The 27455-nt window shown below is 38.0% G+C and overlaps 1 protein-coding gene across 1 annotated transcript in view; it reads right to left on the bottom strand.

Moving 5' to 3' along the window:
• Positions 1 to 27455, bottom strand: part of LOC149170215 (chromatin modification-related protein EAF1 B-like) — a 112226-nt gene that overhangs the window by 53398 nt on the left and 31373 nt on the right. Inside the window, 11 exon segments of the mRNA XM_089428942.1 lie at positions 6906 to 6959; positions 7063 to 7827; positions 7980 to 8063; positions 8341 to 8526; positions 20945 to 21028; positions 21030 to 21227; positions 21378 to 21500; positions 21645 to 23100; positions 23248 to 23345; positions 23441 to 23495; positions 23603 to 23806. Of these exon segments, the coding sequence (XP_089285068.1) occupies positions 6906 to 6959; positions 7063 to 7827; positions 7980 to 8063; positions 8341 to 8526; positions 20945 to 21028; positions 21030 to 21227; positions 21378 to 21500; positions 21645 to 23100; positions 23248 to 23345; positions 23441 to 23495; positions 23603 to 23691 (3192 nt within the window). The 5' untranslated portion in view covers positions 23692 to 23806.

Here is a 27455-nt window from a genome sequence, read left to right on the forward strand (position 1 = left end):
TCTTCAGCATCTTGAAGATCATGTACCTGCAAACCTTTAATAGCAAGTACAACAAAGTACAAATATACGAAACCATGAAGTTAACTAAATCATATTATTTAAAATGTTCAAGCTTTAGACACCAAATACTTAAGCCTAGTTAGGTTCATAATCGATAAGAGACATACTAAAATTAAATTTCTAGCTAGAGAACTTTATTATCGAGACACAAGGCTTTAGATATCAACAATTCACTCAAATTACAATCCAATCATAGTACTATACCTATATTACTTTCAAAATTGTATGACAAACTCTACTAGGATTTGTTCCAAACTCTAGATTTTATCAAAGCAAATTCATATCAACAATCGAAAACAATATCATTATCTCCTAGAATATCAATCTCTATGGGGGTTTTGTTAGAAACCCTAGATTTTACAAATCAAAACAATTAAGTTAGCATACTTGAATATATCTAGGATTTCATACTAGCATCTTACAACAATATCTACTAAGTGAATCCGATACACAAATATTAATACATCAAAGTTATATATACAACAATTTTCTCTAGGCTAGGGATTCAATAAGACGAATATACACCTAGGGTTTCATTCCTAGGAACTTACTATAGACATTATAGGGGTTTTGCTCATAAACCCTAATTTACCAAACCCTAAAGGTCTAGGGTTACAATACATAACTTAGACATTAACAACAAACCCTAAAGAACTAGGGTTTCTATAAATACCAAAACCCTAAACATAGAATGAATAGGTTTTCTAGATTTCATTAACAACCCTAAGTAAACTAGGGTTTCATAATCAATATTGACACTCTAAGGTTAGGGTTTTATAGTGAACTTTTTAGAGTTCCATAAGAATGATCAAAATATAATGAGGGTAGATTCAATCTAATGATTGATCACCCAAACAAGAATCTTTATGATTCAAAACCCTAGACATAACGATGTTAGTAAAATAAAGTGAATTTTAAAAGAGAATGATCGTACCTTTTATATGAAGAGAACTTTAAAGTTTGTAATCTAAGACACACCTTGTGTTATTCCTTAACAAACCTTATAGGACAACAATTCTTAAAGAGCAAAACTTCATCGATGCTTCAAGTCTATCCTTTGAAGTTTCCTCCATAACTCTTGAGCATTCAGCAAGCTTTCCTAACCAAAGAAAATATAAGGAGAAAGGTTATTAGCATACAATACAAACAAGTCTTGATGTGAGGAGGAAACCAAACATGAAAAGATGAAACAAATAATAGGATACTTATCTTTTGGTAAAATGGTGGAGGCTCCCTCTTAACCCAATCCTGTTGAGGGATACCTACAACCTTATATAGATAATTTAAAAATGTTCTAACAAGACATGTTATATCTATAAACTCTAGAAATCAAAACATAAGGGAAACAATTCAAAACCAAAAAATTAAAGACTAAGAGCGATATGTAAGAGAGAAAGGACTTAGTAGTACAAGTCCTTGACTTTTGATTCTTTAGGCTTGTTCTTCTTAAGTGGAGCTTCATCGGCAACATCTGCATGTTCCCTTTCTCTCTTCTTATTACTTGGATTCTCTAGACAATGGATTTTGTAGTGACCCATCTTGTGACAGTTGTAACATTCAATCTTGGATAGGTCCACTTTCTTCTTTGCTCCTTTGAACTTCTTAAAAGTTCCTTTCTTCTTGTGATGAGCAGAATAAGCATTGGAGGTATTTTCTTCTTCTTCCTCCTTCTTGTTATTTACTAACGATACTCGAGCTTCTTCTTCACTGCATGCATTCCATTGTTCAAATGTTGGAATATCCTTCCACCTGTTAAGTCTTGATGCAAAGGCACTCCAAGATTTTGGTAGTCCTAGAAGAGCAGTAATTATGAGCTCCTTTTCTGGGACAACTTCATCTATTGCCTGGAGTTCGTCTCTGATTCTAGATATCCTTATAATGTAGGATGATATAGTGTCATCTTTTGTCATCTTAATAGTCCTCAACTCATTCTTCAGACTTGCTATTTGACCAATGTTCTTGATTGTGAATAACTTGGAAAGACCCTCATATATTTCTTGAGCGAAATTTATGTTGGATATGTATGGAATTAGGTTGTCCTTAGTTCCATCCACTATCTGGTTCATAGCCAATATTTTGATTTCTCTAAACTTAGTTTTTTCTGCTTCACTTGATTCATCTGTAGGCTTCTTGATTTTTCCTTGAACAAGATCCAAAATTTTGTTCTTTTCGAGAATGAGGTCTATCCTCTTTTTCCAGGCCCTATAGTTGGAGGCTCCTCCTAGTTTTTTTTCTCCCTTCATTGGGAATGACATAGTTCCTGTAGATAGTAGGCTTGACACTTCATATGGTCCCCTTTAATGAACTTTCCTTGATCTCTTTTTCCTCAATAGATCTTTTAATCTGCCTTTTTCTTACTTCTTCACCTTAGCTCCGATACCATGTTAGAAAATCAGAAAAGCAAAAAGATTTTCTCTAGTTGATAATTACTTGTGATATCTTTGAATTCTTATTATCTTTCTTATGTTCTTCTTTTGTCTTAGTTCATCAAGCAATTACCAAAACACAAAGATCAAGGACACAAGATGTAGGCACTCAGCCAGGGCTAAAACCCCTATATAGGGGAAAACACAGTCAAGTACTCTTCCTTCAGTAATTCAAAATGAGATGGACCAAGACCCTACATCAACAGACCTTCCTCCTCCACCAAGTTAACCTCGCAAGATGATTTAGTAGTCCATTCTTATCCATCAGCTTCAGCGCAGCAACAATCCAAAAATTCAAATTCCCAGTTGCAGAATTTCGACCCCCAGCAATGTAATTTTGGCCTCCCAACTATTGCAGAATTTCGGCCCTCTAGCAGTTCTTCGAAACTTCGCACGTGTGGGATAGGAGAGAGAAAATGCAGTTTTTATTGCAAGATGATATCCTCCTCCTTTGCTAGATTTTTCCGTTTTCTCCCTTGAATTTTGCACTTTTCCTTGCCTAGAAGTTGCAAATCAAACTTGTTAATAAGTGCTCCAAAAGAAGTCAAGTTGTTGCCTTTATATAGTAGTTTTTGCATGTCAGTTTAGAACATGTCTAATTTGAGGCCAACTTGGTGGAGGAGGCCTAATTGACCTATTTTACAATAAAATAAATTTCTTCTTTAACAAATAAATCCCAAGGGTTCTTTACATTATGACATGGAAAGACACTTGACATAAACCCTAGAAGCCTGCAATGGAGGCTTTGACCTATAAATGAGATGGACCAAGACCCTACATCAACAGACCTTCCTCCTCCACCAAGTTAACCTCCCAAGATGATTTAGTAGTCCCTTCTTATCCAACAGCTTTAGCCCAGCAACAATCCAAAAATTCAACTTCCCAGTTGCAGAATTTCGACCCCCAGCAGCAAAATTTTGGCCTCCCAACTACTGCAGAATTTCGGCCCTCCAGCAGTTCTCTGAAACTTCACACGTGTGGGATAGGAGAGAGAAAATGCAGTTTTTATTGCAAGATGATATCCTCCTCCTTTGCTAGATTTTTCCATTTTCTCCCTTGAATTTCGCACTTTTCCTTGCCCAAAAATTGCAAATCAAACTTGATAAGTGCTCCAAATGAAGTCAAGTTGTTGCCTTTATATAGTAGTTTTTGCATGTCAGTTTAGACCGACATGTCCAATTTGAGGCCAACTTGGTGGAGGAGGCCTAATTGACCTATTTTACAATAAAATAAATTTCTTCTTGAACAAATAAATCTCAAGAAGGGTTCTTTACATTATGACATGGACAAGGACAATTGACATAAACCCTAGAAGCCTGCAATGGAGGCTTTGACCTATAAATAATTGACCCAAGCATGAAACCCGTGCTTTAATAAAAAAATTTCTTTAATAAAAAAATTTTCTTTTTTTCTTTTTCTTTTCTTTTGACAAATACATTTCATAATGACTCAAATATAATTATGAAGAACGACACTAGTTACATTCTTCAACATATTTTAGGGACGTTCCAAACAGATTTCAGGGACATACTGGAAAGATTTTAGGATTTTTCTAGGAAAATTTCAAGGATAACCTAGGAATATATATTTAGTTTTGACAATCATGGACATTGATAATTGGATAATATGATCACTTTTCCCATCCATTATTTTTGTATTGCACTGAATCTAAATATGTTGTACAAGTTGCAGCTCAAAACATGGGTTTTGTATGATGATAGGTTTCAATTGGGTTTCTAGTAATTTAAATATTGTATTTTCAACAACAAAATTACAATAAGCAAAGCCTCTATGTCAAGAAAACAGGAAATGCAACATTTCAAAGGGTCGATCCTTGTGGTTATTGCTCTTGTTTTTTCTCGTTTTTCAGGTCATCTCAGCTTTACATATTGTGCATGGGTTTCCAGGAGTCATTCAAGTCTAATGCTTCCGCCATCCCAACCTCAAACATTGTGAAAAGCAATCAGATAGTAGTGACTTGGATTGGGTACTAAATGTTAAATAAATTCCTATTCAATCACCATCTTAATGAAATATGAATCTAATCTCTTTGTAAAATCAAATCATTTTATCGTGGTTTTCAATACAGCTGTAAAAGTTTGCAAAAACACTTGAGAAGGGAAAGCCTTTTACGTTCAGCATAATCATCATTAACAAGAAATATGAAGAAAATCTGCTAAAGGGACAGTTCTCTGTCTCATAGACCATTCATTTACACTTAAGTTTCCTATAGCTAAACTGCATTTTACTCATGTCTAGCGGCCAGTAACAGAAAGTCACTCAACCCTGTTTAAGTTGCTCGAGATTTTTCAGAATTGGCAAGTGTAAGGACTGTGAATAATACTATATAATATAGCTTGTTATATTTATAAGCTTGAAGCAAATACAGATGATAATAGTGAATTCTGAATTTTTAACATATATATATATATGAATTTTTAACATCTATATCTATATATATATATATATATATATATATATATATATATTATTTCCATCCCCAACCCGTCGTCCCCTGAAATTTTTGGGGGTGTGCTCTAGTTGTCCCAGGGACGCACCCCCCGTCCTCGCCATTCCCCCATCCTGAAAACAAATGCAACAGAGTTGTAGACGAATAACGCTTTATTATGTTTAGCTATCTTAGAGTGCCATTTCATAATCCTTTCTGCTACAGTATGAAAATTCCTCGATATTTCAATGTTATATTTAAGTTCTAGCTTCACAATCCTTGTTTATAGTGTGAATTACTAATTCTGTCCAAGTCAAATCATTTACAATAGTGATCAAGTATGCCCCACTTCAAAAGTCAGTTCAGAAATTTACTTCATTATCTTGTTTGCAGAATTCCATAGATTACAAATGCCATCCAGTCCAGCACATAATCTTTGTTCTAGGAAAAGTACGTGTTATGCCCCTGCGAACACTTGTATATATATATATATATATATATATAGTAGATTGGCCTACAGCTGGGCCCACATGAGTATTGAGTACAGTTGCAGCTAGCAGGAATGCTACTACGGAGTTATGCATTATTGAGGCATGTAGAATTTCCTAGTCAATGGATATCGAACTGCAGTAGAACCACCTTCGAGAGTCCCAGTTACTGGAACCTTTTATCTTCAAGTATTGTCCATGGCGTAGAACCACCTTTGAGGGTCCCAATTACTGAAGCCTTTTATCTTCAAGTATTGGCCATGGCCACATCATGGACATAATGCTACAAAATGTCACCCTAGGCAAATAACAGTGGGGGCCAATGCAAGCCCTAAATGATTTGAAGGAAAAGATATCCCTTGCTCATGGTTTCTTAGCTGAAAAAGTTATTCAGGTTTTGCAAAGCTCTAGGAAGTTGAAGTAGGGGGGCAATAAGCCTTCAGGCTAAATCTATACTTTCCCACAAAAAAAAGAAAAAATACTTTCATTGGGGATTGATCTAGCACAGGAAAGCAAGTTTCAACTTTCAACAGAAGATGAAAGGTAGCTGAAACAAGAAGATTGAGATAAATCGATCAGGATTCAGAAATAGAAACTGATGAAAAACATAGAGGTGTAGATCAGAAGAATCTTAAGTGACTTTAAATGCCAGCAAAGGCCATCGAGGAAGATTAAAATCACTATCGTTGATGTGACCATGGCATCTAAGTTTCTAACAATAGGAAAAGAGAACGGTGAATTACTAATGAGTTGTCAGCTTAGATGAGGTGAAGCCACTAGAAGCTACATATAGGCACATGTCCTGAGGATAGGTTGATTGTACTTGAAAGATGTGACAGACAAGTAGATAAGATAGATATGAAGAGATTTGTTGAGATGAGGACAGATGCAAGAAAGATTTATGGCAAAACAAAGGCAGGAAAATAAAAATGAGATTAAAATGCAACAAGAAGAGCTGAAAAAGGGAACATAAATGCATGATGCTAAAAAGGAAGACAATCAAAGAAGTGAGGACTGGATATCTAAAAGATTAAATAAACCAATGCCTATGGTTCTATATATCACATAGATAACAGATTTGTTTTTATCAGGGATTATAATTAAGAATCGTATGCTAGGGCTAAGAGTTTATAGGCATATACTTACTATATGAGTTAGTCCTATTGAGCATGCACTGTGCCCTCTATTCATCTTGATTTGACATGCTTGAATGCACACACTATAAAAGAAGAATAGAATACTATTGCATTCCTCTATATACCAACCTGAATAATGACATCAAATTTATTTTTCAGAAATATTGTTTGATAAGAAGGTGATTTGATTTATATTTCCTAAGTATTCATCTCAAAGATCTGTTGTTCTTTATAATTACTGATTGGTCAGTACTTAAAAGTCTCTGTTCCAGATTAAGAAATAGAGAATGCAGTCTTCTTATTTCCACCTTGATATGTATTGGACCATAAAAAGAAAAATAGATACCTGGTCAAGAGGAGAAGTAACATCTTGTTGCCACTTATGATCATATTCCGAACCCTGCATTCAAACCATGCAACACAAGAAATGATAACCATTATATGAAAAAGACATTAAAATATCCTTAGATAGTTTCATCTAAACAACAAGACTTCATCCATACTTTTCCAGAGGGACCAAAATTTCCAGTAGTGTCCATAGCAGTTGAAGAGGATCCTGTGCCAAGGTGCTTTGTCTTTTTCTTCTTTTTTGTCTTGACAGACACATCTGCTGCATCAAAGAGCCAATAATTTCCACAAGCTCCAGTGGGTCCAACATCCATACCTTTTGGATGTTGAGATCCACCAGACAATGTGTTGAAGTCCTCTTGCAGGGAACTGGTATCCCCACTTGAAACATCAGTTTTGTTTGCAAGACCAGAAGCCCCAGTTGTTCCTCCACTAAGAGATCCTGCAGCACGTTGTCTTGCAGCGATCGTTGAACTACGAATACGCTTTGTTGGAATGGAACCAATGTTCAAATTTGCAGAAGGTAAAGCTCGCTTTCCTGTTGACACTGGCAAAGGAATACCATTATTTGTTTCAGCCTTGTAACCTACAGAAAGAACATGAGATTCTCCTGATGGAAATCTACCCGCATGTGTCTTAGGCATAGATGCCCTCATTATGCTTTTTCTCTTCTTACGAGTTTTATTAGCTTTGCTACCCTCAAAAGCACCTGGCAAATATTGCACTCTCATTTCATCTTCATCTCCACCACACATCTTCTCTTGAGGAGATCGTCCTGAATGAGAATGGTTGTCATCAGCATAATCAGATATTTCATATTTGAAGAGCCCTAATGCTTCATCGCTGGCTTCAATACCTGCTTGAGCATCTCTAGCAGTCCAGGCTTCCATGTTCTCATCTCGTGGCATCCCTTCATGATTCTACAAAAGAAAGGTAAAAGAAATTGGTTGCAAGAGGGCTTTGGTATTAAGAAGCATTATGAAAAGTGTACTACTGGCTGAAAGAAAGATGGTATGAGATATGCATTGAACACAATCTACAATATATGAACAGTAATGGATAGTATTCTTACAACCTCATGGGATGCCCAATATGACTCTACAGAATTTCGATATGCCTCCATTGCCCCATATGGAGTTGTATAGAATAAACTTTCCTGAAAAGAATTAAAAAACCAACACTCTAATTTAGGAAATAGCTTACCAAGAAAGAAACTTGGGCACGAAATGCAAATAAAGGTAAACATTTGATTTTCAGTAAAGTCAGGCACGATTATATGCCTTCTCAGAATCTCAACAGTCATATATTGCCTCTAGGCCTTACATTTTGTCCACCTACCACATGAATAATATTTCAATACCATTCATTACGACATGCACAAAATCCAAGTTCTAGCTGCATAACTTAATACATGGACCAAACAGAAAGCATACCTCTGGAAATTGATCTTCCCAAGATGGCTCCAAAATGCCAACATCCAATAATCTCTCAGGAGTAGAAGGAGCTTCAGCTTGAACTGAATAATCACTGCCTTTTGTATGTTTAAGAAATCGGATGGCATAATGCTGTAAAGGTGATATATCACAGGGCTTCTCAACTCCAGATTCTTTGTTCCATGCCTGCATATATTGCTTCAAACTCAAGAAACAAAACAGAGGAACTAAATAAAGCTAAGTTCAAATGACCAGCTAAGATAATTAGGTGAATGACATTGCCATATTTTGGCCCAAGCAGTTTTAGAAAAGCTGTAACCTTATATTCACGAATAGGAGAGAAGCCATATGACAGGCTAATATTTCTTATGACACTTTTTTAAAAATAAAATAATGGAATATTAGATCCGTAATCAGGGTCCAGTAATTCATATCATTGGCCTTAAATGTCCTTAATTAGGGTATAGTAATCTCAAAGAAGGCATTGCTAGACAGAATACATAACAAGATAATCTGAATAGTGAAGAAAGAAAAATTATAACAAAGACCGGCATTTGAATAGCCCAACCTATTATAAACAAGGATCCTTGTAAAAGGAGGATTTATCAGTCTCAGGCAGGGTAATATGCTGAAGAACGACACTCAAACATCACTTGTTATAACGCATCAATAGAGTGTCCAAAGGAGTTGGATTCACTGCTGAGGAATGAGGAGTTTTCACTAATGACTATAGTTCAATTCCGATGAGGGTGTCTAGCCCCTGATGTTGCCGTGGGGTCACCTAGAGGTAATGGTCAAAGGTGTTTTGATTGGACTCCCTGCACACACATAAGTGGACCAGAGCCCACCCTCTTGTCATCTATAAAACTTGACACTAAGCATTAAGGCTATCGCCATAATTTTGTCAAAAGGATCTAGAATGAGTCGTTGAGAAGAGAAATTGTTATCATTCAAATACTGCTTGTGACATGTTTGCTCCTTGTGACCCAATTCTTGATTGGGGCTCTTTGAAAGCTGTGAAGAATGGCTCCTACCTTATAGGCTGCAGGGTGGGACAAAAAGCTACATGAAGCAATAAAAAAATTAATTAAAAAAAACAGTAGAGAGACTGACTAATCACAACAACAGAAAAGTACTTAAAAGAGGGCACTCAATTGTCAAAAATATCCTAAACAGAGGAAACAGCTACACAAAAACATTCCCACATTATGAAACCCAACAAGATGAGTATAGGTAGACTCTGAATCATAGTCAGAATAGATTCTTTGGCATTTTTGAAAGACTCCCATCTGCACAGGTGGACAAGGAAACCCAAGTTCTAGCAGAGGAGAAGAGTGAAAACTGCAGTATTGAAAAGCTGGTAAATCATAAAAATGAGAAGATAAATGATGAAACCAACTTAAAATCATTTCATTAATTTAGATTTGACCTAATTGACCATGATATTTTTGATGAAACATATTATATTAGATGGAACGAGGTCTCAAAGCATTAACGTATTTTATTCCTTGGCAAATATTTCTAGAATAAGGTATAACCTGAGTTCCAAGATAATAACTTTAACAAAAGGAATTGACTCTTCCCATAATAAGCTTGCCAACTTCTGGAAGCCAGTTATCCTTCTTTCTAATGCCCCAATTTGGGGGATATAAATAATATAAAAGGTTACTATGAATTAAGAATTTTGTGATGACATCTCAATTTTCTAATAATTGAGCTCTTATGCAGATGCCCCCTTCTGGTGTGGGATGTGCTCAATTATGATGTATTTTGTTTTGCATGGCACAAATAGTGAAAGTTCACCAACTGAAAACAGATGCTCACACTGCTAAGAGACTTTGGGAGCTTGGTCATAATCTTGAGTAAACTGAGTTGATATGAGGAAGGCTAAGTAGGTTATACAAGAGAAAACATTCATCAATTAGAGACTATCTTCCATGCATTTAAAGAGACAGGAACTAGGAAACAGGAAATTGAATAATCCCACGCTTAATCACATACTAAACGTTAGAAAACTAACACCTTAAACCATTAGCAAATCTGATATTTCACATGATATATTAGATTTTAACCACCTCAACCATCTTGTTCATGTTTCTTCCACCGCCAGTTCAGAAATTTTGAGCATGGACAGTGGAGAAAAAACTGGTGTCTTCCTGCTACTTGCTTTAGCTAGCATTTTCTAGCAGGAGAACGACACACAAGATGTAGGACAGCCAGTGACAGGGTGTTCTGTTAAGAAACTCATCATGTGAAGGGTCACGAGTTCGAACTCCACTAGGTCCAAAAAACCCAGCATGTTATGAATTGGTGTGACCAAAGCCAGATGTGATCCCCTATCGGGTGATTTTGACAACTTAGATGCCCCTGTGTCGCAGTTTCTTAGCCAAACGCTAGTCCAACAAGCAATGGAAAATTATAACCTAGCCAAAGGGGCATATGCATAACTTGGGGGTGACTTTCTCACTGTGCGATTAACATTGAGCAGAAAATACATCAATTGACAAAAGCGATAAAATTTCAATCCAGACAATGGCACAAACAACTAGTCTCCTACTGCAAAAACAGAAGAGAGCCAATACCTATACTCAGAAGATAAAATTCTACCACAATAATGATCCCAAACATAAAAGTCCAAAAATATGTCACTCTGCAAATGTTGCATCCGCATGGAAAGGAGTGGATCTGCCTTGAAAAAACTAAACTTTTACTGCAGTTGCATCAATGCAGGAAATGAGTCGGGTCAATACCCTCATGGCACATGTAGATGAGGCCAAATGCAAGTCCAAGGTTATTTCAACGGAGAAAGTACCTGTCAATCACAGAATCTAAGCCAGAGCTTGTTCACTAGCAAAAAATATAAGCTTAGTTTACCATTGAACTAGTCCTTTTTCATTGGTTTGCTGAAACATGAAGCCTATACCCATCCTCATTTACATTATCAAAAACAGAAGATCACTTAAACATTAGTTTCTTCTTGAATCAAATGTTAATACTTGCTGTTTTGATTCATTGTAACCACGTCCACAACAAATCTAGTTATTTAAGAAAAGTCTTTTGGTAGAAATCACATAAAAGAAATTTTTGGCCGACACATTTCAAACCAACAAGTGTGGTTCATCATCAGGACCAGGATCTTAATAAAACATTGTAGATTCAAACTTTCAAAACAATTTCAGATTCTCAAACATTACAATTCTGTAGCATATCTAGGTAGAAGTCAGTGACATAATGTCCATTACTACCTTGATAAACTACATAACTTCTCTTAATCTCCATAACTTCATCATGAAACTTGATATATTCATTGACTATCAAAGTTATGATATCAGGAAGTTGCACACTATGTTAACAGATGTGGGGTTACATGAAATGTAATGAGAAACGGGGTAGAAGGTTTCTGGGGGTAAGAAACGTGAATCCAGCAACCCCTCCCTTTGTATATTATATGCATATAAAATTACTTAGTAAGTACTGATGTAGATTCAATTATTCAAGATGGGAATGGGAACAGAAACAACAACAAAAAAGGGTCTCCTAGTCAAGTTTATGGTAACATAGATCACAGACCCCACAATGGTCCAGTTGAAGACCAGCGAACATCCATAGCAAAAAATTATAGAAAAATGTCACAGAGGCCACAAGGTTCAATTGCATGCCCATGGCAACTCCTCAAGGTGCAGAATGAAGAAAGTTGCAATGCTAGGAACATTACAATCCCACAAGAGTCAGTTGTGAACAAAGTAAAACTCTGCAAGGAAACATGGCACTGCCATAACATTGGGGGAATGGCACTTAATGAACAGAAACCTCTGCAAAAAAAAATCACAAGATGGAGCAGGTTGCAGTGAGAAGAATGCTATATGTTATCCCCCAATGGGTTACTACCTTAGTAGCACCCTCACAAGGGTGTATTGTTGCTGAATTTATGAGCTTTCTTAGTCAGACTCTCCAGACTCAAACAGTTTTCATTTTTCCCCTTTCTTATGCAGATGCCCCTAAGTAACCTATGGAAAACTATATATACTAGCCAAAGGAGAGGTTAGAGCCCAGAGGTCACATCAAATGAGGAGGACTTCATTTGTGTGTTGAGGCTAGAAGGACTTAGCCTAGACTGCCCTAGAAGGAGCCACAGTCTGCTAGAGGAGACCAAGGGAAGGAGTTGTGTGAACAGGAGCCGAGTTTCTTCTGTGGAGGAGGACCGAAATCTGTGACAGAGCTTCTGTGTGAAGGCCGCATGTCTGTCTGAGGTTAAAGGAAGGCCGGATATGCTTCAAGAAGGCCCTAAGTGCTGGCCACAGGCCTGATAGGGCAGCCCAGAACCTAGGCTGAGGACAGAACAAGTTGAATAGGGCTAGAACAGCCTGCCCGAGGTTCTGAGAAAGCAAAAGAGGGCTGGCCGAATTGGGCAAGACAACTGTTAGGACAGAGCGAGGAGACAACAAGAGGGCCGAGGTTGGATCAAGCTGACCGCGGGACTAGGGAGACCTGGCCGAGACTCAGATCAGTTGGCGAAGGATCTAATTAAGGGGGGACAAGGGCCTGAAAATGCTAAAGAGGGCTGACCAAGGATCTAGCAGAGAGCAGAGTGTCTGGTACACAGTGGACTGAGACTTATAGAGGGCTGCCTTAGCAGCAAGCTGAGAAAGAAAGGTAGCTGAAGGCATGGAGATACCTGGCTGCAGCTAGGAGAGACAGGCTGCAGCTCTGTTAGGCTAGAACAGTCCGACTGAGGACAGATAAGACGAGGCCAAGGGCTGCTGAGAGCAGGCCAAGGCCTAGAAGTGCCCAGAATGGCTGGACAAAAGTCAAGGAGAAGGCCAAAGGGCAGTTAGGTGGCTAGCTACAGGACTGATCAAGGAGAAATAGGGTTGCTGGTGAAAGGAAAGAAGACTGCAGCAGCAAAGGAAGAGTGCTACAGCATGGACAGCAAGTGGTACTGAGGTCTGTGCCTGTGGGCTAAAGGAAACAGCCCAGGTGAGTAAGTATCTTGCTGATTATGATTTTGTAGGCAAAGGACAGCTGATTGTATTTGTATATGGGCAGATGAGGACCTAAAGGAATTGGCCTCAGCCCTGAATTATTGGTCAATGGACTGACTGTGTATATTAGCTTTGTACATGAGTTTGTAAAGGGCCATGATCCCTGGTATGGGAGCCCTAAGGATTTCTTATTAATAGATAAATAAGGAACGTGTTTTTGGCCAAAAATACTGTGTACTGTTATTGATCTTATCAACATTATATTTGGCTGTGCAAAATTGTTTAAAGTTGGGTATCTTCTAGTGTGTTTATGTTCCTAGCTAAGGCATATACAGACCTAGGGTGCATGGAAATTCCAACAGTTTCAGCATGTCTGCTTTGATATTTCATAAATGAGTTGTAACTTGTGGTGCTATAATTTCTGGGTATTGCTGTGAAAGTTGTAAACTCCAATGAAATCTGATAACACTTCACAACATTATGGTTTTATTCTTTGCCTCGTCATAGTATAGGGGGCATGGCTTTCCTCTGAAAGTGTTACCATTTCTTGAGTCAATTTGTACTACTGCGAGACACTGGTTAAGGTAGCGTCCTACACATCCCAACCACACTTGACACTTTCCAATGTACCCCTTCACTCTCCCCTCCACAGAAAGACCATCCCCTTTTATGTTCTTATCAAAGATCACAAAAAAGCTTAGAGGTGGAGAGGAAATAAAGTTAAATGCAATGTGGAAAAAGTTGAACTCGGGAATAAATCAGCACGGGTCCAGAATTTAAAAAAATTGTTAAAGTCGGGAGGTTTTTGAAAAAATCAGCAAAAACTCGGCAAAATTTAAAAAGTACAAAAATATTCATTTTTTTTTAAATTAGCATCTAAAGTATCCACAACATCAAATAAATGCATTGCCACATAAATATGAAAAGAAAGCTAATATATAAGATGTATAAGAAGTCTAGTGCTACATCACATATCAACAGTGAATCAAGTCTTGAATCTTGAGTCCTGACTCAATCTCAAGAGTCAAAATATCAACAAAAAATATAATAAATGTATATCATCATCATGAGTCATCTACATGTCATAAACTAATCAGTCATTGAGTTCCTCTGCCCATTTTACAGGAATAGGGAATGGCTTTTCCTTTTCCTCTAGAGGAATGTTGATTTGGTGTAGCATCAGATGTGTTCTAGCCACGAAAATTGGTGGAGAGGCTAAGGCACATGAGATCTCCAATAACCAGAAAGGGTTTTGGGTAGATTCTAAACAGTTCGGGAGATATTAAAATAATTAATATTTTTAATGGAGTCCCTAAGACTAAACTTAGGGAAATTAAAATATTAATGTGAATTAATATAAAACTGTGTTAGAATGGTCCAAAAGTCATGGATCAAGCGAGATCTAATCTTAGTCATTGATTAGGGACTTAATCTCGGCTGTTGATTTGTCAACGAGAAAAGTATAAGAGGAGGCTTGAGGGTCACTTGCAGAACACACTGAGGGAGACTAGTCAATTCAATTTCTGGAGCGAGGTTAGCTGAGAAATTGAACCAGTGGTCTGGTGAGCAGTCAAGAGGCAGCAAGTACGGAGCAAAGAGGCGGGATCAGCAACTGGAGATCAGCGTCAAGGCAAAAAGGCAGACGCAGGGCTTTTCAAGCAGACGCAGAGGTAGCAAAAGATTCCACAATCACTAGCTGGGCCTGCGTGGGTGACACAAAGAGGCCCAGGGTTGACGCAGTCAAGCAGGGGCTAACGCAGAGGGTTTGAGAGCCATGTAGAGGTCAGCCGGGTTGATGCTGGGATTGGGAGAAGTGCTGGAGAATTATTTCTCTCTGTGGGTAAGCCAGTTTGACACCTTGTTGTATTGAAGAATTGCTAAATAATAAAATCCTCCCTTGTTGCACCGGTTTTCCCATATTGGGTTTTTTTCGGGGACTGTTGTCCAAAATATCTGTGTCAATGTGTTAATGCTTGTGCATATGTTTGTTTCTGTATTACGGTGTGATATCTACAACATTGTTTATTTTAATGTTTATTGAAGTAATTTCATAAATAACTTATTGTGGAATAAGTAAAAAAAAGAAATCAGTTGTTGCAGTGATAGAATTTTCACAAGGAAGAAGGCCTTGCCCCTATGGCTACAAATGGACTTTGTCGTCCTCTAGAAGAAAAAATAGGTGGCCGCCTTTGTCCTCTATTGTTGCCCATCCAAGATGGTGTCACCTCCTCCTCCTCCTCTCTCTCCCCTTGCAGCTGCTACCTCTTCCAACTCCAGTGCCTCCGAATCCACCTCACAAAACTAGTAAATCTCCTCCTCTTGGGCAGTGACAAACACCTCCTCTCTCCACAGGCACAAATCACAAAGGTTAGAGTGCAAAATGAGCAGAAAATTTGGCCTTTTTCCTAACTTATATGTGGCATAGCACCTCACTCACAAGTTTTTTTTAAAACTCGCGATTTTATCCCGAGTTTTTCATTTTTAAAAACATCATGAAAAACTCGGCCATAACATCGGCAAGTTAAAACAATCGCAACTTCCCGATGTTATCACGATTTTATCGGGACTTTTTCCACAATGGTTAAAAGCCAATAAAATGTAAAGCATGAGTGAATGCCACCTCACTATGAGGCCATTGCCCCTAGTCCCATGATTGTCAATGAATATCTAAATAAAAAGGGACTTGTTCAATGAAATAATCACTAAAAGAAAAAGGAAAAATGGGTAGTAAGAAAAAGTGTCGAGGAAAGGCAACTCAATGCAAGGCTCCCCTTGTAAAGGCTTTATACATAAAAACCCTAGCTCATGAAAGCTAGATGACCAAAAATATAAGCCCTATGTATCATTACTTGACTTTGAGGGTCATCACATGAAGTTTACCTTCACTTTTCATAATTTTTCATCACCTCAACTATTTTTTACTGAGGGACTTGGAAAATGCACTTTGTCTTAGGACTTGACACATGTACAAGAATTAAGTGTTGTCCCCTCATGGTAAAACTTGGGAAAATTTTGGAAAGTTATGCTCACTCTTTAAAGGCTTCTATAAATAAAATGTCTAGCTCATGAAAACTAGAAAATGCATCATTACTTGACTTGGGGGGTCATCACATGAAGTTTTCCTTCCCCTCTCATGATTTTCCATCACCTCACTCACCTTTTACTTAGGGGCCTTGAAAATACACTTTGTCGTAGGACTTGACACATGTATAAGGGTTAATTGTTATCCCCCCATGGTAAAACGTAGGCAAATTATGTTGGATGAAATCACTAAAGATATACCACTGAAAGGAACATCAAGATGTTGGACCCACACTACAAGTGGGTACCCTACATTAAGATCCATGTACGATGTCTCGATATTTGTAACACTGCATTGGGTTTTATGATGTTACATTTGGATCCATGTACCTATATGTAATCATATCTATGGAAATTAGGATCCATGCCATTCTTCTTAAGATCAATGTACTCTATTGGGATATGTGTCACTGCATTAGGATCTATGAAAGCGCATGCAACAATGATGGGGATGCCACATCATCACAGTAGCAACATGGACCATTTAAAGATCGTTCCCTTGCCTAGTTGAACACTTTACACATGATTATTCCCTCTTTAGACCATGTGGGAATTTGTTGAGGCATTTAAGGACTCTAGGAGGTGGTTACACAAAGTAACAGGTTGCCAAAGCAGTTATAGATATCATGGCAGTTGACCATCTTCTTTTGATTGAGGAGCACCCTACTAGAGAAGCCACACGAGCCATCTCTCATTGGGGTCTTCCTTGGACATAGCACGTGTGGGGTGACATCACACATTTATAGGTTGTAATTTCTTGTTTGGTCCACTTCCTCACTCTTAAGAGTTAGTTGGAGGGGCGCTCTAGCCCTTGTGCCCTTTGGTTGACCATTTTTCACCTATTTTGATGGATGTCGAACAATTTTGAGGGAGGCACACTTGATCTTGCCTTCCTAGGCTCACACATATGAGTGTTTGTTACACCTTTGACCACATTTGAGGGGGTGCTCACATGTTGGAGCTTTATGAGGTCTGTTTGTGCCCACTTGACGTATTTTAACCATTGTTTTGACTTGGGCCAATGGTTTTTGCCCATAATTTGAGCTACGCATATTGTATTACACCATGTATTGAGGACAATGAGGAGGCTCCCTATCTATATAAGAGGGAGACCTCTCTCAATTTTTTTTGTTGGAGACTAATGAGAAAACTTGCTTAAAGAGCTATTGTACATCTATCTTTTTCCAAGTGATTTATTACATATTGTTCAAGGGTTAGACTAGGCTATTTTTTCCAATTTGTTGTAGAACAAAGCTACTATAAGGCCAATGAAGAGCACCTTGCTCCGCTTGGAATGGTAACTCAAACTATAGTTCCCTTACATTCCCTCTTCAACCATTGAAGACTTGTTTAATTGCATCAAGGTAGGATGTCCTAAGGCTCTTCCCTCTTGCCTTGACCAATATTTGGGATCACCTTGCTAGTACTTGGAGAAGCTTCCGAGAGGATGAACCCCCCCATACATCCTTGAAGAAAACCTAGTGGCCCTAGCCAACACTTGAGAGGCAATCCTCCTTCGTGCCCTCAACATTGTCTCATCCTAAAACCTAAGCTTCACTTGGAACTTATGCTCATCCAAGCATTTTTCAATGGGATTTTGACCAAATTTGCCCCCTTAGTTATTGTAGATAATATTTTGTTGTAGAGGAGAGTTGAGCTAAAGCCTATCTTGCTCTCTCCATTTTCTAGATGGATTGGAACAGACGATTAATGGGAGAACTTGTGAGCATGCTAGCCTCAAGCAAGGAATTGAAGGTACTTGTTATGTAAGATATGTCGTTGTTTTAGCCCCAAGGGTTAGCTCAGTTGGTCAAAAATCGTGCCTCGCCATCGGGAGGTCACAGGGTCGAATCCACCTGAAGCCCTTGGGGTCAGGTCTTGTAGTAGGCCGAGGGGCAATTTAGCCTAGCTATCGCCCAGATTTTTCCGTGGACGTAGCGATCACTCACTGACCAGGGTGCTCGTGAACCACATGCAAAAAAAAAAAGATATGTCATTGTTTTTGTACAATCTTATATGTGTGGTATATATGTTCTAAGCACATCTCTAGTGTGTTTGTATTGTAAGTTAGCTTGACAAAAGCTAAAGTTGGATCTCATAAGGAGAGGAGTTGAAGTGTTAGACCTCCTATTGTGAGTGAAACTTGCATCTTTCCTTTAAGAAGAAGAAGTTTAAAACCCTAGATCTCATGGAATTAGTGAATGTCTAACATTTCCTACTTTTAGTTTGAATTGTGAAGCTCTTATCGTGAGGCCCTTTCCTTTCTACACCTTGTTATCCTTTGCTTATAATCCTTAGTAGAACACCCTCATAGTTCATTAATCCATAGCCCAAATAACTAGGCATTGGACTTATCCCTTGGGGAGTATCTCAATTGGCAAAGCCATGTCATGAAATGTTATACTATGAGATCCAAGGTTCAAACCCCCCCGATTAACATGTGTCTGTGAAAAGGGCATACAAAAGCGACTAGAGGTTATAGCGATGGCGGTCGGAATTCACCCCATGTCACATGAGTACAAAACCAGCCCAGTTGTCGGTTCCTCTAGTGACCAAAGAAAAGAAAAAACCAAGGCATTGGATTTCCCCTTTCATTCATCATCTCCAACCCCATCTTTAAAACTTTCCCATTTTACTTTTGTCGTATTTGTTGTTAAGCTTCCTTTACTCCCACTATATACTACAAGAAGTGGTCCTAGCAACCATAGGGAATCTCCCCTTGACTTAGGTCTAGGTTTGTCTTAAGTACAAAGGAGTGTTGGTGAGATGACAATGGCCAACCTCCTAGTTTCATGTCTCCATCTAGGAGTTGGGACTTTTCATCTTTGGGTGTGAGATTGTGTGGTGATACACCTTATTGCAGAAAGCCAAGTTATCCAACTTCAAAGTGACTTGGCCAGGTCATACCTTAGCAGTGGTTCAAACTTCAATCCCTAGTCCCAGACCAACATGTAATAATTATTAAGAAAGGACATTAGAGGGAAAGTCCCTAGTGCCAGACCACCATGTGAAATAATTGCAACTGGACATTAGAGGTGAAGTTTGATTAACGTGTTAACATCATAGTGTCACATATTAGAAAAGGCAACCCACTAAATTGAAGAAATAAATATTCTAATTTCCTGCTCAATAACCAAGGAATCTTAAGAACATAATGCAGATATATAACTCAACATGGTCCTCTCACAGTATAGTCATCAAGTTGTGATTTGTAAAAGAAACTTTGATTATGAAAAGGGAAGATCTTCTGTATTGGAGTGAAAAGCTACAAAATCCAACTTCAAATGGAAATTTGGTCAAACTTGTTTAATTATCAAGGTTCAACTAACTGTCTAGAGCTAAGTTGCAGGAAACGTGGCCCTAGGGGCGTTTCGCCAGGGGAAACAAAACGAAACACGTTTCCGGCCGTACGGCCACGTTTCCCGAAACAGAAACGTGGCCGTACGGCCGGAAACGCGTTTCCAGGTCGTACGGGCCACGTTTCCCCAAAAAAAAACATTTGTTTTTTATTTTTTTTTTCTAATTTGTTTTTAAATTTTTTTAGGGTTTCCAGGTTGTTCTAGAAACCTATTCTAAAGTTATAAAAGAGCAGTTTCTCTCATTCTCTCATCACACTATTCAGCAAGTCGTTTCTCTTGGAGATTGGCAGTTGTTTCAGCTAGGGTGTTTTGAGCAATGAGCAAAGTAGATTTCAGCAGCAGGAGAAAGAGATTTCAGCAGCAAGAGAAAGAGATTTCAGCAGGAGATTTCAGTAGCAGCAGATTTGGCTCAGCTACAACCATATTTCTCTTCTCTTTTCTGGCATTTCGGGGTAGTCTCAGCGACAGATAATTAATTTGGGTAAGCCACATTCATTTTTTTAGTTTTTTCTTACTATTTCTTCAATTTTTCTAGGGTTTAGGCAGCCAAAAATATGAAAAACGTTTTTTATTGATAGATTTGTTTTTTAAATTTATTTTTGCAGCAGATTTGGCTCAGCTACAGCCATATTTCTCCTCTTTTCTGGCATTTTTAAATATTTTTAATATATATATATATATATATTCGCGTTTCCCATTTCCAAAATTTGGGGAGGTCACGTTTCGTATCGCTTCCCGTTTCGGAAACTCGTTTCCGTTTCCCCGTTTCGTGCAAATTAGGTCTAGAGTCAGATTAAGAGATCTGAATAACTCTAGGATGATGACATTTGTGAGTTAACTAACTGCACTTTAAGCTCAGCAGATTTACATGTTAGAAAAGCAGGGCTCTAAATTGTGACACTACTTTACAATGACAGATTTCAATTATATATGCCTGCAGTAATCAGGAAAAAGGGTAGAAACCGATTATATGCTAGGATAGTTAGCATTCAGATTCATTATATTCAAGAATGGTTAGCATGCAGATTCATTGTATTTAATCACTTTAGACTACAAATACATTAAAAAGTTATTTTACTGGCAATATATTGTATATCAGCACAATAAACTAAAGTCCAGACTTTGTTGACCAAGGGCAAGAAGGAGATGAAATTGGGATGAAATGGGCATTGCGTAAGCCACCTTTATGGTCTCAGATTCATTAACCTCCATTCGAACTGCTTTATCGCCATTTGGTTCCTTTTGTGACACCAGTGGACTACTACCCTGCTGCAAAGGAGACATCACCCCTGCATGAGAGTGTCTCCACTTCATGCCAAAACTTCATGACAGCAGCTGCAATTGCATGAGAATTTTTTGTTTGCTTCTGGTACAGGTCCTTTGTCCAAAAAAAGTCTCCATGACCTGTCTCTTGAGCTACCCAACGACTTACTTGAGCAGCTGCAACCGTCTTCCAAATCCTTTCCTGCATAGAACAAAGGCAGACAGATAGTAATATATCACAAACATAAATAATGTTGTTATTTACACAATACTGTGAAGGTATTTACATTTGGCTATAAACAAAGTCAAAAAATCAATACAGAAACCAGAAAAGCATTGCCACTGCATGAACCTGCATGAAATCATTAGCCATCCAACACATTTCCTCGAGGACAAAATCTGAATGAGATTTCCTTCGTGGAGGCTACAAAAAAGGTTTTGAATTAGCAACTTTTGTGTTCTTCCTCAGTCTAGCCTGCATGTCAAGCAAATTTGGCATTAAAACAATATTTCACAGCATAGCTAACAATGCTGAGATAGAGTAGTCTCCTATAGAATGAATATATTAAATATCTATTAAAAAGTTTGAAAGCATTTAACCATAAACCTCTGTACTTACTTTGATCGATTTGGCCTCTTCCAAAATGATATCTTCATGTGCTCTTTTTGCTGCAGCCGATAAGTTTGAATTCTTCTCCTTTTCCAAAGGAAGAGCAACTCCTGGGCATTTACTACTCACAATACCAGATAAGCTGGTAACTTTTGATTGTGGAAGCATAGACACTTTTTGGGAACTAGATATGCCACCCACTTGACTCTCAACCTTCTTTTCCAGTACAGAAGAGGAATTTTTTTTTCCTTTTACATCCTGAATATTTGTGATCCTTGGTGCTTCAAGTTGCGGAACAACTGTACTAGCTGGTAATCCTTCCTCAGTCTTTATCTTAACATCAGTGACCCCTAAGAATTTATCTTCATACTTAGAATTGGCTCTCCTCCCCATATGCAAATCCATATAATTTGATGAAGATGTTTCCTTTATATTGTCCAAACTTGTACTTTCTGGTGACCTCTCAGACATTGAATGTTTCTCACAGGCACATTCATTAAAGTCATTTTTCTCATGTGTATGAGATGAATTAGTTCCTGATATGTTCAGTTTGCCAACATCAGCTGCAGTTGTGGATGAACGCTGTTGACTATTTTCCTGTTCAACATGTACATTCTTCTCATCTTCAATTGTGCAACCAGCATACCTCCTATTCAGACTCGGTTCCAATACAACAGCATTCTGGACAAATTTATCTGTACCCACTTTATCATTTGCTTGGCATGAAGTTTGATATGTCTCTTCACTAACCACCATCGATGCTGCAACATTTCTTGGAACTGTGTCCTGAGCCACATTGACCTCTTTAGAATGCTGATGGCTTTGGATATTATCAGAACTTATATCAGCCTTAATGCCAATATGATTTCCTTCATTGTGGATATATGTAGCATCCCTATAAGTGTCCTGCCTCTGTAGCCCACCCAAATCAGTTCCCAAATGGTTTTCATGCACAAGTGCTTCTGGCATTCCATTCTTATTGAAGGGCGTGGACTTTGTAATACTGGCTGATGAAATATTACAATTTTTGTCAGCATGTATCTCAACCTCTGTATCTTTGACTTCTCCAAGGCCTTTTAAACCAGTGGGCAAATTTGGAGATCTATCACCAATAATAACTTTAACATTATCCTTTATTGACGAGTGTCCAGTATAACGATTTGATTTAGGCCTATTTCTTCTTGCATAGCCTTTAACACCCATGCGTACACCCCCTGAGTCTTCTGATTCTTTTACATGTGTTTCAATCTGACTTCCATCCAGCTGTGATGTCTGCCCTTCCTGTGCAATATGTCCTTTCCCATCACAACATGATGTGATTCTTTCAGCATCCACAACTTCTGTATCACCAGCAAAATTGTCTGCTGTGTTTAAGTCCCTGCCAAGAAAAGTCCCAGGTCTTCTATTGCTTTCGGCAGAATCTCCAATTGGTGAGGCATTCAAAGAAAAGCTACCTTTTGCTTCACTACAAATTATCATTGAATCGTTCATTGGCTACCATAAGAGTCTATGTAACTATGTATTGGTTGTGCTCCATCACAAAAGCAGAGATTTTGCAAATTCGTAGAGGCAATAAAAACAAAACTGCGCAGGTGATAAGCCTGAAGAAAAGCTTGTTATGTACTGCTCAGCCATTGGATCCGTTGGTGATGGAGACAAAAAACCAATAGAGGTCGTCTGTCCAAATTTGAAATCCAAGGGATTTTCTCCCTGAAAAAATAAAACAATATGTAAGCTACAACAAAGCAAATAACCCTCACTAAGCATGGCCTGTAAATTCAAGCGAAATGAATAAGAAATGAGACCACCTACAGGAATTTCAGTTCCCTCCTCCGTTCTTCACGAACAACAAACTCCTGCCTGATTTCATGGTAATCATTTCTCTAGTGGATCAGTGAAGAGAACAACACAGTAAAACAGAAGCTTTGGGACTATAAAAAATGGTATACAAACAAAATCACTGCTACCTGAGCTCTGCTTGAGTCTTCTCAATGGCTGCACGGCGTGGAGAGGGCTCTTTGTCTATACCCACCCCACCACCAATGCCTCCGCCCATGGAACCTTGCTCTGCATTGACCACGTGTTCAAACCCAGGATTGGGTACAGAATTTTCCTTTCCACTACTCTTTCGGTACAAGCATCCATGCACTTAAATTTTGATCCATGACTTCCTGTATATTCAAAGTCCATCAATCAGTGGTGATGATAAATCTGATTTTCTAAAATCATCAAATACAACATGTATAATTGAGAAGGAAACAATGTGCAGAGTAATAAAGGCAAACACAAATTCATAATTCAAACTTCATCAAATGCATCTAAGATAATCTCAACTAGAGAATATACAGAAGCAGGGAGATAAGAGAACAGACTAGCATAAGAAGATAAGATGCTTGACTGCCAACAGTTCTAATCAATCAAGTGTGCCAAGTGTAAAACTCTGATTAGAACCTACCTAAGTCACATGACACAAGGGCACAGAACACAGAACAAATGTATATGAGTATCCGACACAAGACATGCCGACCCAGGAAACACGACACCTGGGAGACATTATATATATATATATGGACACAGAACACATGGATATGAGCATCCAACACGAGACACAACAACCTGAGAAACAGGACACCTGAGACACATTATCTATATATATATATATATATATAAGGGCATGGATATGCCTATCTGATACAGGACACGTCAATCCGAGAAACAAGACACCTGGAACACATTTTACTAGTGTTACAGGAGTCTCCGATCACTTGCGAGTACTCACAATTTCGACTCTGATCTTCAACCAAACAAGCCGATCTGAATCTTGGCGAGCCAAACTCGTGTTGACTGATTTTGACTCGTCGTAAACACGAGTTTGACTCGGCAAGCCACTCGGATTCTTAGTTTAAAAGTATGCAGTATTTTGTGGTTTCACTTTCACTTCTCCTTGCCACCCGCCGCGCTTGGAGTTTGCTTTCATTTCTTCTCGATACCACCTATCCAAAGACGTCATGGATCAAACAACGCCATTGTCACATTCTTCCCTCACTGTGTGCACGTCGGCTTCGATAAACCAGAACCCTTTTTCCAATTCATCAAGGTCATGATGGGTTTTGTTGGTCGGCTTCATGTACTAGGCAGCAGCTTACCAGACTACGCTACTTTCCAAGTTTTTGTGCCTTAGGTCTAGCCATGCCGCCCTTCCCCCACCCAAAGAGTCACCTAAGTGAAATACGGGTCCGCTTACCAACACGAACTACTTGCCTCAGTGCTCATGTCAGTAGCCATTGACTTGGCTGGTATACGTACAATGTACATATTTGTGGCTACTCCTTGATGGACAAGCAACGTTCTTTTCCTTTTAAAATATCATTTTGAATAAAAGAAACTGGTTGTAGTATGTTAAAGTTCTATATCGTTTTGAATAAAAGCAAATCGTTGCAGAATGTTGGAACTTTACAAGGACCTATAATAATGAAACAATTCCTTAAATTGATTTGTTGTTCTCGAGTGTATAAGTGATCTACCAATGGATATAACGCACTACCAATCCAAACTTAACCCAATTTAAAATCTTGCTACTGTAACCCCAAGTAAGATTTTAGCAGGTCCACAGTGTTGGTTGACAAAAACTTGGAAGTTCATCATCTCGTTTGAAACTTTGTACCTGTTTTTGAATGTTTTCCAATACTAAATATATTTTGTACTTGAAGACTGAAGTATACACATTGTCCTCGTGATTTTTTGGATGTCTGTTGATATTATGCATTGTTTGAACTTTGGACATGGCTTTGTTGAATATCAATGAAAATTGTTTTTTTTATTCAATATGTGTATATCTTTATTTATTGTATTCACCAATTTTTTCTGATCCGATTAAAACTCTTTGCTCTTTTGCCTTGCCAATTTGTTATCGATTCTGACTCTAGTAACATTGAATTTAGAATAGATATAGTTGGATGAGGATCCTTATGTCTATATTTAATTTTTGTATTTAACTTTTTATAAATTAGAACATTCACAAAATATTGATACAATTAGTTACTACATAGCTGATGATCAAACACACAAGAAATTAGAATATTCAACACACGTCATAAAATAGAAGCTTAGAAGTTAGAACCATTCACTGTAGTTTTCTCATAAGTCATTTGATGTGATCAAAATCAAAATGTATTACACATATACTAAGTCGCTGATACCATAGGTGTTTTACATAGATACTGAGTCACTGATACTATAGGTGAGAATGCTAATGGTAAATAATAAATATAAAATAGGGTAGATACTAAAACCATAGATGGAAGAATCTCATAGCTCATCATTATCAGTAGTCCTCCTCCATGTCAGAAACATCAAAATCACCACCTCTGCCACTGCTCTCTCCTCCATCCTCCTCTATATCCAATCCAAAATCTGCATCCACTGATGTAGAGGATGAACCCTCAAGAGGATCACCATCATCAAAAGTGACCAGCTCTATCACTGGTTTATTAAGATCCAAATTAACTAATGCCAACTCAACACTGCTATCCAAACCCATATCATCAGCAAACACAACCTACATTTTTTGTCTTCATCAAGAAGAATCACTCTTTAAGAGTTCCAATGGGTCTTTTTCATCCCTTGGTGTCCAACACGCAAGAACACCTATAGGGCACTTGTTCAACACATGTTTGGCACGTATCCAACATGTGTCCTAGTGTGTCAAATGTCCAACACATGGGATATAGACGCAGACACCCTAAGAGATGTATCCTGTTACTTAGATGCCTATTGACTGTGACCAAAGACCCCCAAGGGACTATCCTGTTACTTAGATGCCTATTGACTATGCCCAAAAATATAGAAGGAACATCTACTAGAAATTCTGATCTACAAACTAAGGAAAAAACAAACAGGCTGATTTCCATGTGGAAAGATGTGTGTGCGCGTGCTGGTTGAGACAAGTGTTGGGGCATCACCACTATAAAGTTATAAACACCCAGGTCCAAACCCCAATGAGCATAGAAGTTAGAACCCCAATCAATGTTAAAAGTTGACCAAATTTGATGGACCGCACATTAATGTGGGTTCGCCATTATAATGTGAAGATGGAGCTTAAAGAAAAGTCGTTCACCCTTACCAAAAAAATCTAACAATAAATACTCCCTCACACACAGGTGTACAGAAGCATGTGTGTATACACATTACCAGTTTACCAGGTGTGCACATAAGTGCATAATGCATACTTATCTACATAGTTTGAGTGTATGTTCCTAAAATATATTAACTTTAGAGACTAGCCTAGATAGTCATAGTGCCTTAAATTTCCTTTCAAAGCTACTGGAATTTAGAAGGTTGAAGAATCACAAACTTAAATCATTGTGGGGCTGCTTATCACCAAATAGATGTTCGTTTGACCAATTTCTTGAAAACAAAATTTTGCAATGGCCAAAACTTTTTTAAACATTAGCAAATTTTTTAAGTTGCAAATTCCTTATTATTTTGTATTAACCATAAATTGTAACAAAAAAATCTCAACTTTATTTTCCATATAGTTCAGTTATAATCAATTTTACAATGCTTATGAGAAAGATTTCATATGTAAAGAAAGACAAAAGAAACAGAGACAGAAGGGCAACAAAATTATGCAAAGAAGACAAATTTTATTTGCAATCGAAAGAGATTTTTCTCTGTGTGAGAAATTGTCCATTCAGACAGTTCCTTATCCATCATTTTATCTATTTATTCAAATATTTATCTGTTTACGGTCTTAGCTTTCATTTCTCTGAGGAAGAAAATATCCCCCACCTTCTGCTGTAATGAAAAAAAAGAAAATAC

This window comes from Pinus tabuliformis, chromosome 4_2 (assembly GCF_031772625.1).
Source record: "Pinus tabuliformis cultivar Carrire ecotype Pingquan chromosome 4_2, CPIR1, whole genome shotgun sequence".
NCBI classification, from domain to species: Eukaryota; Viridiplantae; Streptophyta; class Pinopsida; order Pinales; family Pinaceae; genus Pinus; species Pinus tabuliformis.